The sequence below is a fragment of the Coenobita brevimanus genome, chromosome 26 (genome assembly GCF_032717465.1).
Source record: "Coenobita brevimanus isolate Jiangsu-jjx chromosome 26, ASM3271746v2, whole genome shotgun sequence".
Lineage (NCBI taxonomy): Eukaryota > Metazoa > Arthropoda > Malacostraca > Decapoda > Coenobitidae > Coenobita > Coenobita brevimanus.
Genome location: NC_136979.1, coordinates 17,451,002 through 17,467,248, shown reverse-complemented (window position 1 = coordinate 17,467,248; position 16,247 = coordinate 17,451,002). Strand labels below are relative to the sequence as shown.

The following is a 16,247-nucleotide window of genomic DNA, read 5'->3' as shown; positions in this document are numbered from 1 at the left end:
AAGGGTGTTTGTGGAATGTAGTGGCCTAAAGCCATGTTGTGACTGGGCTAGGGGAATGTGAGGTGTGACTAGTTGTAGTACCAGTCGTTCAGTGACTTTAGAGGGGGTGCAGAGGAGCATGATGGGGCGGTGTGAGGAGGGTAACGTGGGGTCTTTGTTGGGTTTAGGGATAGTGATGATAATGCCGTGCTTCCAGATGTTGGGTATTATGTTGTGTGAGTAGCTGTAGTTTGATATGTTGGTGAGTGCTTGTATGCCTTGTGGTCCAAGGTGTTTAAGGTAAATGTTGCTTATGTTGTCTGGTCCACAAGCAGATGAGTGCTTGAGGTTGTTAATGATGTGCTTTGTCTGGTTGTAAGTGAAAGGTGCGTAGTCTGGGTCTGTGGGGAACTGTCTCTTACGTCGGATGATACGTCGGCCTTTGGGATAGGGGTTTAGATGGCTGACTTGTGAATAGTGATTGATGGGAGTGTTTGCTTGTTGTTTGTTTGAGGGTATGGTGTCTGTTGTTGTGATGGCAGCATGTGATTGTGTGGTGTTGCTGTTGGAAAGTGTGATGCTGTTTAGTGTTTTGTATAGTTTGTTGATGTTTGTTTTGTGGTCAAGTGTTTGGAGGTAATTTTTCCAGTTTAGTGTTTGCTGTTCTGATATTTTATTGTTTATTTGAGTGTTGAGTTCTTGTATTTGTTGTACAGTGTCTTGTGTATGGGGTGTTGGGGAGTGTGTCCCGTTGTCTGATGAAGCCTTGAATTTCTGGTGTGAAGTTGGGATTGCGTCTCTTTATGTTGCCTCTAGGGATGTGTCTTTTGTCTGCATTTTGTATAATTGCACTGAAAGTGTGTACAGTGGTGTTGATGTCTGTGATAGGTGTACTGTTTAGTGTTTTGAAATGTTGTTCTGTTTCAGTTACAAAGGCCTCCCAGTTGGCTCTCTTATAATTAGTGTATGTGTGTTTGTGGCCAACTGGGGTGATTCTGGTTTTGGCAGTGAGAATGATTGGGCAGTGATCAGAACTTAGAGTTTTGACCACTTTCCACGATGTAGAGGGGGCGAGGTTTGGGGAGCAGAAGGTGATGTCTGGAGATGATGGGAGGAAGAGGGCTTGGTGTGGGATATGGGTACCGGTATGTTGGTCTACATTGTTCAGTATGAAAAGATGATCTGTCTGGGATTGTAGTACCAGCCCTCTGTCTGTGTCAGAGTTATTAACATGCCAGACCGACGACTTGGCGTTGGAATCATCACCCAGGATGATGTTGGGTATGTTACTGATGTGGTGTATCTGTGGAGAGTAATTGTGTGGTACTGTGGGGGACAACTGGGGGGGAATGTATGTGTTAACGATTATTATGTGTGATTTGTTACGAGTGCGTATTTTCACTAATTGTATTTCTGTTGTGGTGTCATGTGGGGGGAGAAGTGACTTTGTGTGTGCACTGGTATCTGCAAAGTTGATGGATTTGTGTACCAGGATGATAGAGCCCACCGCCACTGCCGTTGGCCCAGTCTTGTATAACGGTGGTAAAGTTATGAAATGTCGGTGTTTTCTGTGCTCTGTGTAGTTTTGTTTCTTGTAAGATGGCAGTGTGTATGTTCTGTTGTTTGATGAATTGTGTGAGTTCTTGTTGATTGGTGTTTAGGCCATTCTATGTTTAAATGAAGGATGTTTATGTTGTGTGTGTGATGTATGTTGGCTGCTGCAGCACGGGGGGGAGGTGGTGTGGGTGGAGGGGAAGGGGTAGGAGGAGGTTGTGATGGAGGTAAGGGTTGAGGTGGATTAGGATGGGTTGGAATGGGAGGAGTTGGGGGACTGGATGGTGTGGGAAGGATCGGTTGGTTTGGCTGTGGAGGTGTGATGGAAGTAGGAGTAGGATTGGTAAGAGGGTTGGTGAGTGGGGGGAAAGAGCATAAGGAGCAGGTCCAGGTGTTTGTGTAATGTTTTCTGGATGCAAGTGTTGTGCAGGTGTAATGGGTCCAGTTCTTGCAGGAATTGCACTGAACTGAACCCTTTGTCTGTCAGCTCGACGTGATATGTTTTGAGAATGTCTGACATATGTATTTGTTGGTGGGTCCTGGATTGCTCTCAATGTCCCCCCGAGAAATGACAGCCGGGGAGTCATTTCTCGGTGTAGTAAAAACGGTGTTGTTGTGTGTGTTGTGTTGGGAGATGTGGTATTTGCCCGGGCGACCGAAGCCACTCCCAGGTAGGCCTACTCGAGCCCCGTGAGGGGCCGGGGGGGTTTGTGGTGTTTGGCCCCCATGCTGTCCTCCTCTTCTCTTCGACAGCCTCAGGGGGGTAGACCCACGACGAAGATGCCACCACTCCAGGTCCTTCTTCTACTGTTTCAAGTAATGCATATGTTTACCTGTGTTTTGTTTCTGCTGGATTAATTGTGATTTAGGACTATTTGGGCTTCACACTATACAGTGCTCGTCAGAATTATTGAGCGCCCTGTGTCCCTCCAAAGAACCAAACCTTTCAAAATTGAAACAACATATAAATAATGCATTTTATTTACCTTTAGTGCTTTGTAGTGTAGCCTTTACGTTTCTTCACGGACTTGAGACGTCTTGGAAATGAAAGGGCGAGGCTCCTGAGGTGCTGGAGGGGTATTTTGTCCCAGGAGTCACGAATGGCAGCTTCCAGCTTAGGCAGAGAGCTAATGTCCTTCCCTTGGAGACTCTTCTTTACGAGGTACCAGAGGTTTTCAATCGGGTTGAGGTCTGGGCTATTTCCTGGCCAGTCTGTCATGAATGATACCTCAGTGTCACGAAGCCAATTGGTGACCGATTTGTCCTTGTGAGCAGGTGCACCGTCCTGCTGAAACACTCGTGCACCTGTTAGCTCAAATGAGTCTAGTAAATGATCACACAGAAGCTCCAGGTAAACATCCTGATTCACTCTAACATTCTTGGGAAGCACAACAAGCTTCCCCAAAACTTGACCCGAGAAACAAGCCCACACCATGAGTGAATCAGGATGTTTAACTGTGCTTTCTACATACCATGGGTCAAGTGGGTCACTACCTTTGCGTCGATACACACGTGCTCCTCTGTTACAGGTAACACTAAACGTTGCCTCATCAGACCTCAACACTGACAACCATTGCTCCTCACCCCAGTTTAGATATTTATTAGCAAACGCAAGCCTACGAATTCTCTGGCTCTTGGTGAGAAGAGGCTTTTTCACAGGCCTATGACTTGTGTAACCAAGCTCATGCACCCTATGAGACACTGTTCTCACAGACACCTCACCAAACACTTCCGGGTTGCTCTCCTTAATTTTCCTTGCACTCACACGAGGATTAAACTCCACTGCACGTTTTAAAACATTAACAGACCTTGGAGAAGTTTTCCTAGGCCTACCAGACCTCGGTTTCTTTGTGGGAACTTCACCACTGTTTTCCAACCAAAACCGCGCACACCAACGACGAACTGTCGATCGTGCCACACCAACCAATTCACTAATTTCCTTTGTCTGGTGGCCTGCCTCCTTTAGAGCAATGATCTGGGATATGATTTCACTCGATAGTTCACGGGTAGGTGTCATAACAAAGTGGTGAACCCCAAAACACTGCAGGACACTCGGTAAAAAATGGCGCAAGTTGAGAGGGACACACGCGGAGTTCCTCTCTCTCAGGCAGCCCGTGGGCGACTGAGGCGGGAACCAACCAGCGTGTCGGAAGGCCTCAGGCTACCGTGACGTCATGCTTGCGGTGCAAACTTGTGGCTCAATTTTTACCCCCAAAAATGGGTGATTCTTTTTTGGCCATAAGTATTGTGCGCCCGGCAGACAACGCTGAATAATTTTGACGAGTACTGTACAGCCCAGATAATCAGGCTATCACTAAACTCTTTTCTCTTTAACCCCTACACCGCGGGCTTGTTTACCAATGACTTGCGTGTCCCGCGGGGTTATTTGGGCTCCGACAGACTCTCAAAAAATATTTGCCAAAAATCAGTTATTAGTCCTAGAATAATAAAATTATATATGCTTATTGCACATACCTTCAGCTTTCTCCTGGAATGATTGTTGAGCCTTCGTCAGTTTCCGTAGGACTTGTGGAGACCTCTGAAGTAGGGTAACTAAGTCTCCACTTTACACTTCCCGACAACCCGTAATATGATTACCACAGCCAGATACAAACACTATAAACACTATTCTACCATTTTCAAGTAGTTTGGGATCCATACTAAAAAAAAAAACACTGTGAAAGCAATGGAAATTACGAGCGCGTCTGATCGCCGCACTTGCGCTAATTCGCTCTAGGCACTCTGTCCTTTATTATTCATAAAACCCCTCACACTCTATATTTCTATTACTATATCACACTTATATATATCTGGAGTCTTTCTCCATAAGTTTCCTTCAGACGTATTATTTTATTGTCACTGAAGTCATTCAATTTTTCAGTCAGTAAAATACGTAGAGAGCCACGGATTCACTCTCACTGTTATAACATAAATTATTTGTACTCATATTCTTATATTACTAATTACTTACATTGCTATTTACATTTTCTATTCTATTTTCAATATTTACCCTTCTATTTTACTTACAATATGTTATTCACTGTCACTTTCAGTAAGATAAAACTATAATACACTGTTCAATCATATGAACTGAACATCCATTGCTTTCACCTGCTATTTACACATTATTTACACATTATTTCCAAATAATTCTGCTTCCACACTTGCACTGTTAGAACTGCTTCTGGCTGTGATAATCGAAGAAGCAGGTTACACAGAGGGGAACCTGGCATTCAGCGCACTGCCAAGAGGTGCGTTTATGCTCAGGTGTGCGGCGTGTGGTATGCGCACATACCTGACACCTGCGAATCGCAGCCTTCCTTTTCCCTGTGGCAGGCATTATCTCAAGTCTGTGCCGATCCATATACGCCCTCTGCTCAAGTCGGTTGGGAAGTGTAACTGGATGGCGCCTTGGAGTTGCTGCTTGCACCCTACCATATATTTCCAGCAGCTGCTGGACACAAGTCCTGGCGAACAACCTCAGGGAGAAGGACTTGGGTGGCTTTACCTTCATCTTGTACAGGATGAAGGCGTTCAGCATCGTCATATCTATGAGATGCAGAAAAACTTTCCTGTACCACCTAGTATTCTTCCTGAGGCAGTCGATCTCACCAATCATCATGTCGGACTTGTCCACCAGCCGCATGTTGATATTATAGTCCAACACAGCATCGGGTTTCATCACAGGTTCGCCTGTCCTACGGTCGACCTTCCCACTGTCTCTCATCTCCCCCTTATGTACGGTGGTGAGCATGTGCACGACTCTCTTGTCATGCCACCGTATTGCCAGCATCTTCTCACACTTGCGTAGGTGCACGTCTCCTCGCTGCGAGTTTCCCGCCTCTGGGAATTTGGGGAAGTTGGCACGATTACTTTTCACAGTGCCGCAGGAGCCAATGCCGTGCTCAGAAAGGTATTTGGCAAGTTTCGGTGCTGTATAGTAGTTGTCTGTATACAGCACATGATTCCCACCAAAATACTTTTCTAGGAGCACTTTCACTACACAGCCTGAGAAGCCAAGGGGGTGAGTTTTATCGAGATCGACAGTGCTGGCTGAATATATGACGAAGTCAAGGATGTACCCCGTCTTACAGTCGCACAGTACAAAGAACTTAATTCCAAAGCGATGGCGTTTGCTTGGAATGTACTGAACAAACCGAAGACGTCCTCTGAACAAAACCAAGGATTCATCAATGACAACCTTCTGAAATGGGTGGAAGAATGACATGAACTTATCCTTCATTCTGTTCAGAATCTCCCGGATCTTCCAGAGTGGGTTGGTTTGGGAAGGTACATCATTATCGGCAAAGTGCAGGTTTCCCATGATGTTCCGGAAGCGATCTCTGGCCATGTACTTATTGAAGGTCGGTGAGGGTAGTAAGGGGTCCATGGACCAGTATTCTTCCAACTCATGCTTCTTGGAGTGTGGCATAAGAAGCATGAGGGCAAAGAACACATACAGCTCCTGCACTCCCAGCATGGTCCACTGTTGCATCTTGGCTGCACCTGTACCACTAGCAGCACGTTGTGATTCGTACCTGTTGGTCTCATCACATATGTGATGCATGACTTCGTCATCTAGGAAGGCCAAAAGGTAGTCGACACACTCAGCATTTTCGTCCATAGTGAAGGCAGGCTGAACTCCTGACGAGCTCTCATCGAAAACCAGGTTTTCGGGGACAAACTCTGACCCTTCCGTCCACGCGAAGGCGTCCAGGATTCCCTGGCGTGGCGGTGGAGGGCTGGTGGTGGTGGTGGTGGTGGAGGTTGGATGAGAGGGAGGCTTATCTCTGTCAAGGTCACTCTCACTGACCCTAGGTTGCCGTACAGCACTAGCAGCCCTTACCCTACTAGCTACACTACTTTTCACTCTCTTAGATCTACCTCTACCTCTACGGCCGGCCTTCACTGTTGATGCTGGTGGTGACTCCGACGACGAAGACTCCGGAGATAACTCAGCCGACGATGATGACGAGATGAGTAAAGCGGGGCTTGGGGAACGGGGAGGTGAATGCACTCGTGACACATGGCGGGCTGGGTCACGTGGGGGCATTGTTCTGGGGCTAACACGCCGCCTTTTCACTCCCTTCCCAAATTCTTGTCCTTCCTGCACTAAAGGCTCCTTTCCCTTGGAGCTAGACACTAATTCACTGGTAGAAGCACTTGTTGTCGCTGTTTCTGGCGCGATAACCTCACCCGACTCATCACACGATTCACCCGAATCGTCAAAATCACTGTCCATTATTATCATGGACAATTCTGCAAGTTCTCGTGCCACTGCAGAGTCACTGAGGCCTTTCCTGCTTGCCTCAACACTTTTCTTTGACGTAGAGGTCACGGGGCCCTTTGCAATGGGCGCAGAAGCGGCAGGAACGGCGGGGCGCGAGTGCGACATGTTGTCTCTGCAGTGGAGGACAAGGAACTAAATGCCGTGGCTTATCTGAGAAGGGAAGGGTTGACAATGACACTTTAGGCTGACTGCTGCTAACTTACAGGCTAATTTTTTATAGGTAGAAAATCTCGGCAATAAATAAAGAAATAGGTAGTTCCAGGTGAATGTAAACGTCAATTAGGAATCTCCCTTCCTTTCTGATATATATTTTTATTACAGACATCGATTACAAGGCATAAATCAAAGGGGAAATTACCATGGTAATGTAGCGAATGAATGCACGTGAGGTTTTGTCAGGTGATAATTAGCCAATTTCTGGAGTATAACACTATCACTTACCTGTTTTTGTTTTGGTATATATTATTGGGTAAAAATATAGGGCATAGGGCTTATTTCAATGGATGAAATCTGTGGAAAAAGAAGGGGGAAATTTCCGTAGCGCAGCGCGGCGTGGGAGGTGAGAGGAGAGGGTAATGGAGGGCAGGTAGGGAGGGGATTCACGAAGGGGGTAAATTATCTGAGAAGGGAAGGGTTGACAATGACACTTTAGGCTTACTGCTGCTAACTTACATGCTAATTTTTTATAGGTAGAAAATCTCGGCAATAAATAAAGAAATAGGTTGTTCCAGGTGAATGTAAATGTCAATTAGGAATCTCCCTTCCTTTCTGATATATATTTTTATTACAGACATCGATTACAAGGCATAAATCAAAGGGGAAATTACCGTGGTAATGTAGCGAATGAATGCACGTGAGGTGTTGTCAGGTGATAATTAGCCAATTTCTGGAGTATAACACTATCACTTACCTGTTTTTTTTTGGTATATATTATTGGATAAGAATATAGGGCATAGGGCTTATTTCAATGGATGAAATCTGTGGAAAAAGAAGGGGGAAATTTCCGTAGCGCAGCGCGGCGTGGGAGGTGAGAGGAGAGGGTAATGGAAGGCAGGTAGGGAGGGGAGTCACGAAGGGGGTAAAATAGCTAAAATGTCAACAATGGATGGGAGTACAGATGAGATTTGGAGTGCTGACTAGTGTTGGACATTGGCAGTACTGATAGATGATACAAGCCACCACTTGAGAGCCCAGGATAATTCAAAATAACACAGAATCACAAAAGTGATGCCCCGCGGTATGATCCATTGTAGCCGAGCGTCACGAAAGTGACGCCCCGCGGTTAAGGGGTTAAGCAATGTCTCTCAACCCCACCCTCCATTTTGCCATACAGTAATCCCTTTACTATCCAAATCCCCACAATCTGGACTCCCCACTTACCAGACATTTTGGGCCCGGGCCCTTGGAACCTAAAAATGGCCAAAAAAATGTAAAAAAAAAAAAAAAAAAAAAAATCCAACATTTTTTCAACCATAGTTTTAAATTGGTGCGCCACACCAAACAGCTGAGTTTATGCTCGCTGCTTGCTTCCCCCATCTCTCCCCAGTTGGGAGTTACCATCTAACTACCATCCTGACTAGACGCTCATTCAGTGGATGCCACACATGCTCGTTTTTGTGAATAAACAGTGAATAAACTGCAATACCTCGCCATTAGACCACATGGGAATTTACAGTGTTGTGCAGTGTTATGAAATTACAATTCAGAGTGCAAAGATTAAGTACAGAGTGTAAACTGGCAGTTGAAACTGGCTTGGTGCAATGAAGAACACAATGTGCACTGTTAAACAATTATAACTCAAAGTGCAAAAGATTAAGTGCAGCACAACACTGGATTACTGTAAATGCTTCAAGAGCATTTTCACTACTACCAGGGCCTTAAAGGAGGCGGGTTAACCTTCGTAACGAACGGCCATGGACGTGTTGTACGTACCCTGTACACTGCTAGATATTTTCGATACTCACGTAATTCCTCATTCTCTGGTTCCTTTTCATTTATTTCATACTTTCTGCCCCTTACTTGTGTGAACAGGGTCTTAAATAGGTAGAGAGTTATGTAGAGAGTTATGTAGGTGGTTTTCTGAGTTAGGCTGGGTTAGGGTCCATCAGTACCAGTCCTGGAGGCAGGGGCCCACTTTCCGGACGGACCCACTTTCCGGATATGCCTTTGACTCTATTACATCAGATAGTGGAGGGATTATATTGCACAATATAGCTCTCAGATATTTTACAATATCAAATTCCTCAAGCACCTCAACATTTATTTGGACCTTGTAATTCAATGTTTCTACCTTCTACCCTGAACTGCCTGCCAAAACCTACTGAGTCATGTATCTTACATTTCTTCACAAGTACTTATAATTTCTTCTTGTGCTAACTCTATGAAACTTACACCACTCCAAACTTATCTATCTATTGCCAGATGCCACAATCCTGTAAGGGGTGGCCAATGACTTTAAGTTATTTGTTTTATGGGATGGGACACTAACCCTCCACCAACACTTGTTGACACGTAGGAAGCACGTATGGTTTGGTCCACTCTCACTTTTACTCATTAAAATAGCATCATCAGCTGATAAGCACGGTCCACGACTCCTTTCACCTCATTAAACGTCAGTTTTACTCCTATACCTGCTGTCCTCACTTTCAACTCTGACTATTCCAATCATTGATATATACTGTACTGAACAATCAAGGTGAAATTACAAATCCCTGTCCCACACCTACATTAATGCAAACAGGATCACTGACCTTCTTCCCAGCCTTAAGACATGCAATAATATCCTAGCACCTGTAATAGGATTTTGGTGCCTTCAGCAAACTCCCCCTTTTACACAATATATGCCTAACATATTCTATAATCCTCATTAGGATATGAGAAACTTTCAATGTGCATCATGTATTGGCATCCATCATAGATGCTATGGAAAATGCTCATTAGAGAGACCGCTCTGAATACATCATTAGTTTTGTTACGTGGAAGGCACTTTGAATGCAGAATGAGGAGCAAAGGCATACTCCATTACTAATGGGTGAAGTGGATGGAAATAATTTTGGGAACCACTGTCTCTTGTGACAATAAAGATATTTTACTGAAGGCAAGGATACCCTCAACAAAACATGAATGAGAAGTGTTATGCAGTATGACACTGAGACTTAGCCAGTGAGAGAAAATCATATGAGCAGACTGGAAGGAATAGGAATGAAGAGGATCTCAATGAGTGACAGATTTGACAAAAGCATGCTGTGAAAAAAATTCTGCATCAGAAATATTAAAGAGATGATAAAAACCTGTATGATGAGATGGATTGGATATGATGGCAGGATAAGGGAGACAAATGGCTGAGGAGGGTTACACATGTGAATGAGGAGGGAACAATGCTCAAAGGCAGATCAAAAGCCATGGGATAAGATCCTATGTGGAGACTTCTGGGCTTGGTGAATGAGCAGGGAAATGGTTCACAATCATGGGACAAAAGGAGCTGCCATCGAGTGAAAGGACTTACACATGCTAGCATGGTCAATGGTTTCTAAACATAAAGGTGATAAAACAGATAACTGTCATAACAACTGTCACTAACTTCATGCTGGTTCAGTGACCAACAAACACAATGCCACTTTCCTCACTCTACTCTGATCAGTGACCAGATGCCTAACTATATAAAATTATTTTGGTACACCATTACGACGACATTTTTTACTGTCAGTGTAGTCCTTTATTGAGACACTGTACTGTTTGCCATGAGTCAGAGTAGGGCAGTGCGAATGTAAGACTGTAATAGAGTGATACTGTGCATGGCAGCCAGGTGGTCACTGTGCATCCTGAGTAAAGGTCAACATTCTTATTTTAGATGTCAAAGGCATTCTCCTACCTTAAGCCTTGGTTTAATAAACATGCATTTTATTTTTTACTGTTTTGCCACAATATGCAATGTTCTTAAGGATAGCAGGTGCCTCTCATTCTCAAGCATCTCACCTCATTTCCATATTCTGAAGCAAGAAGAGCACCCCTCTCTAATGCCACAAACTGCTCAAGGGTCAACTGCTTGATGAAGAAATGCAGCACCAGTTGTCGGTTGTGATCCACCTGTCAACAAGTATACAGTAAACCCTCAACATGTCACTTTTTTTATATCATCATCATCTGGACCTCCTTTCCCACCCTAGGGCAGGGTGAGAAGTAGCAACGTCCAGACAGCCCAAATTTGCCCAATCCAATGGGCCACGCTTCCATGCACTAACCATTCAAGTCCCCAGAATCCTGGCTCTATCTGATATGCCAAAAACATTCACCACATTCTGTAGCTTCACATAAACGTATCCGATAGAGTCAGTACGGATGCTGTCACGTTACAAAGGAGCGCCAAATCCCTGATCATGCACTTCTCCTCAAATATTCATCCAGCCAGCTCAATCTCGTCAGTCACCTAGCCTCACCGACTTCCAAACCTCTCTTCCTCACACACTCATCCACCATATCCCTCTACCTCCTCCTTGGCCAACCTCACCTCCTCCTTCCTTCAAATTTGCTCAGATATACCTTTTTCACCACACTATTGTTATCCATTCTCTCCACATGACCATACCATCTCGGTACACTCTCTTCGATTCTGGTGTCAGCATCTTTCACAAATCACATATTTCATATCCTACCCACTCTCTGTACTCCACATACATTCCTCAGTAGTCCCACTTCCACTGCTCTCACTCCTGACTAATCATTTTCATGCCATACCATAGTCTCACATCCATATGTTAAAGTTGGCACTAACATTCCTTCATGTAAGCCTCGTGCAGCTGCAACACTCAAACCTCTGCTTCTAATAAAGGCCTTCATTGCACCAGCTACTTTCCTTCCTTTTGCACATATTTCTCTCTTTTCTTTCACTGTACCCAGGTATTTGAACACTCTTACAAAGTCCAGTCTCTCTCAGTTCACTGTAACATCACACTAGGAGTCACCGTCTCTCTCAGTAACCATCACTTTACTCTTTTCTACGTTTACTCTCAAGGCACAACACTCACAGACATCAGCAAAACTCTGCACTATCTACCAAGTTCTCGTCCGGTATTTGCAAGTAGTATTGCATCATCAGCATACAACATATTTGAGATACTCCATCCATCACCATTCATTACCAACGCCACCCTCCTCTCCATTACTCATGTTTTTACTTCTCTCATCACCCCATCCATATATATAATGAACAACCACAGGGACATCACATAACCTTCTTGCACACCCACACTGATCATGAATCATTCACTTAGATGCCCATTTACACTTACATTTGTGGTTGGTGGTGGCGACCATCATCCACTCACTTGATGTAGTGCTGCCTACTCCTTCCTTAGCCTTTATCATTCTTTTTCTGTGCATGCCCTCCTCTCTTCCTGTTTCTCCCATCTTTCCTGTCACTTCTTATTGCTTTTCTTTCCTTTACATGTGGCTTTACATTGAGTGACAAGCCAAATGGTTTCCTGTAAGCCAAGAAACCATTTACAACGCTGGGTGGTAACCATATAACCAAACCATATATGTTCCCTACGTGTCAACAAGTGGGTTGGTGGAGGGTTAGTGCCCCTCCCTGTAAAACAACTAACTCAAAGACAAATGGCCACCCCTTACAGGATTATGGCATCTGGCAATAGATAGACAGATAGATAGACATGCTTCACTACCACCATAAAAACTCTTGACAGCTCCTAGCATACATGCCCAAAACTTTCCACAATCCTTCTCCGTCTACTTTGTCGTATGTTTTTACCAGATCCATAAATGCCACAAACATATTATAGTCCTTCTCACAAGCCCTCTCCACTATCTGTCTTACTGCAAGTATTTGATCCACACATCCTCTGCCACTACTGAAGTCACCCTGTTCATCACTCACCAGGACTTCTGATATCTCTCTTACTTTCTCTATAATAATTCTTCCATATATGATAATTCTTGCACTCACTTCGTTCATCTTTATTTTTGGACAGGGATACAATCACAGTCTTTTTTTTTTTTTTCTTACTCTGCTGGCACACCATGACTTCTTACATATCTACAACAAGCACTTCATTCCACTCTCTCCACTACACTTAATCACCTCTGCATACACCTCATCAACTCCAGCAGTTTCACAGCATTCTTCACCTGTGCCAGTGTCAAGTTTCCTATCACTGCATTCCATCTCTGCACACACCCCAGACCAATCATGTTTACAGTGGCTCCGCTTTCTCTATTCCCATTCATTAGGCTTTCAAAATATTCTTTCCATCTGGTCCTTACTTCATCCCCATGGGTTAATAATCTGCCATACATCCTTCACACTTTCACATTTCTTTCCGCTGTGACTTCTGGATTTCTGCACCTCATTCCAGAATAACTTCCTATTTTCAGAGTAATTTGCATTCATTTTTCTTCCTAAATCATCATCTACCTCCTTCTTTTTCCTCTTCACTAGTCTCTTTACATGCATCTTGCTCAATATTTTCAGTTCTTATTTCAAATGAACCCGTCCTGTAACCACTCTAACCACTTCTTCCTCTTTTCCTCCACTGCTCTCTTAACCTCTTCATCCCACCATGCTATACAGTACCTTTCTTCTTTATTGTTACTCTTGCCACACCACACACCGCTTTAGCATTTCTAATTAAGCAATCCCTAAATTCATTCAACAGGCTGTCGAGATCCATTTCATTCCAATTCACTGATTCAAACTCCTCCCCTACCTTGGTCCTGCATTCATCTGCCATTTCTTTGATCCTCAGCTTCTCGACTTTCAGTCTTTCTCCCTAACCGCTCCTCTCTTTCCTGGTCTACCTCACTCCTCTCAGCTTGATCTTGCATACCACAATCATATGATCTGACAGCCCTCCACATCGTCCTCTCACTTTGCTAACTCTTAAGTCCCTACTAATTTACAGAATGACTGCATTTCCAGGTTCCATTGTTACCTAAAAGGCTTATCTGCCAGTTCCCTTCAGTTTGCAGAACCAACTGTATGGGAAAATTAAGATACTTTAGAACACATCCCTGATTTTAAATGAGGACTTTCTGTATATGAATTCAACAGTATATCAAAACCATTATTATCATCCCCGATACTGAACTCATCCCTGATTTAAAATGTGGCTTGTCTGTTCAAGTACAAGAATTCAACAGTATATTCCATTACCATCATCATCTCCAATACTGTATTTCCTACTGGAAACCTCATGGCAGAATGGTTGTGACAGAACTGCCTCCAGGCAGTTTTATTGCAACCATACATACCTCTCTGTCTCTCACTATCACTCCTCTTGCTTTTTCCTCTCTCCCATCAATGTATGGTCACAGACAAAAGTTTGCCTACTGTGCCATCTCTTGTAAATCTACCTTTCCTCTGTTGGTTAAATATTCCTAAGCTGGGAGAGGTATGGTATGTGTCTTTGCTCAGTTTTTTTTTATCATATAATGCATCAATGAGGAAAGCAATTTTCACTCCCTAAGCATGAAGTACATGTAGAGGAAGAGTAAGCAAACTTTTCTCCCTCACTGTACTGTTCAACTCTCTTTTTATAATTTTACCTTTGGTCTTCCTTTCAAAAACCTGCTTTGGCAATAATCATGTGTCTCCATACCACCTCAGAGTACTTCTCTCTACCCAAAAAGGAACTCCTACCACTCCCATTGCTCTTTCCTCCAAAATACTAAAAAAATTCTCAACCACTTTCCATTCATCCTGTTTATGCCTTCAACAGTTCTGAAAACAGTCCTCTCTATGGCCTGTAACTTAAAGAGTTTTGTCATTCCCAAACAAGAGTGTGAGAAACAATGCACTTTCAAGGAGGTGGTGCTCTTCCCTTCCAAACTAACCAACTTTAATTACCCCTTCTCTCACAGCCATCCCACCCTTCAGAATACTGCCAGATTCTAAAATTACTGTACTCTTTTCTCCTAACCATCCTACTCTTCAGAATCCTGTCAAGTTCTCCAATTACTCTTCTCCCCTAAACATTCTACCCTTCAGAATACTGCCAAGTTCTCCGAGTACTCTTCTCTACGGCATTCCATTTAGTCATGCTTACACTATGCAGTTCCCAACTACAATGAGTCTTTGTTTTACATGCATAATGTGTCACAACCTCACTATATGTAATCATCTACACAAAAATGATACAATACATTCTCCTATTACACATTTTTGCACTGCACTATACACCTAGTACAAGAAGAGAAAGGGAAGGGGGACAACAGTTTCCGTTTAACCCCAAGTACACTGTATCTAATCTTACACCAACTGAGACAAAAGCAGGCCAAAACTCTGCACATAACTCTGCAGGCCTACAGGTGCAAGGAGTTGGAGGTTAAAGCTGACCAGATCTGATTATTAATCATACATCTTGCCTGAACCTCTCAGCCTTGGGGTATGGGAGAGGGACACTTTCACATTGTGACACTGATGAAACTGTGTAGCTCTGCTGTCCATCTATATACACATCCCTCAACTTGCACCCTATCTCCCTAAAGGAGAATAGTGTACTGCAGGAGAAGAACAATTACAACCTACATCCCATCAGGTTCATGTTTCAAATGAGTCTGAGACAACAACAACTTAGTGCTGGAAGCATCACCTCATCGAAACCTATCACCATCAGTCATGGTAAATACCACTGATTTGTTACCTAACAATATTTTACTATTACCATTTTATGTCTACATTGTCTCTAAACAATCACATTATCCACATGCTGAGGGCAAAAATTGTTCTTCTGGGATTTCTGTAGGTCAACTGGTCAGCATTTGTATTTCCATGAAACTGCTGATGAAACAACCATTCTCATGGTACCAGTTGCTGTACACAGTTTTCTGATATGCAGTTATGGTACATTATCCATAAAGCAACGAAGAAAAGTTCCTATTTCAATTATGCCTCTCATCACAACATTCCACACTACTTCAACACCCTTCCTTTCAGTAACTTGCAAACTACAATACAGCACAGATTAAAATTTTTCAAATCAGCATGAAGAAAAAACAAAAAGTATATTCAGGAAGGGTATTTGCAGTCGTTTTACCTTAACCTGGGCTAGCTTTCTGTCCTTTCACAGCTTATTTTCAGTGGCAGAAAAAGACAATATTATGGCTCTGCATCCTTTCAACAGCATATCTTTGTTACCGGCACCACATTCTAGCATTAATTAATTGCTAAAACTCGGCATTCAAGATGGAAGGAGAGCAGTTTTATGCCAGGTTACAATAAAGATGGTATAATTACCAGTATAATAATTCTGGCTGCAATATAACAGCTGTACAATATCAAGCTCCATGTAAGATAAAAGGACTGAGAAAAGGACTCATAATTCCATCACTCAGGTTGACTTTTTGTCATTATTGTTGTTCCCATCAGATGCTTTAATTCAACTTATGATTGGCCCCTTGTACACAGGGG

The 16,247-nt window shown here is 43.5% G+C and overlaps 1 protein-coding gene across 1 annotated transcript in view; it reads right to left on the bottom strand.

The window, feature by feature from the left end:
* The window catches only part of LOC145394075 (U8 snoRNA-decapping enzyme-like), a 145,198-nt gene that overhangs the window by 50,635 nt on the left and 78,316 nt on the right, over positions 1 to 16,247 (bottom strand). The window contains exon 4 of the mRNA XM_080268042.1: positions 10,799 to 10,909. Within this exon, the coding sequence (XP_080124168.1) occupies positions 10,799 to 10,909 (111 nt within the window). The remainder of the gene's footprint in view (positions 1 to 10,798; positions 10,910 to 16,247) is intronic.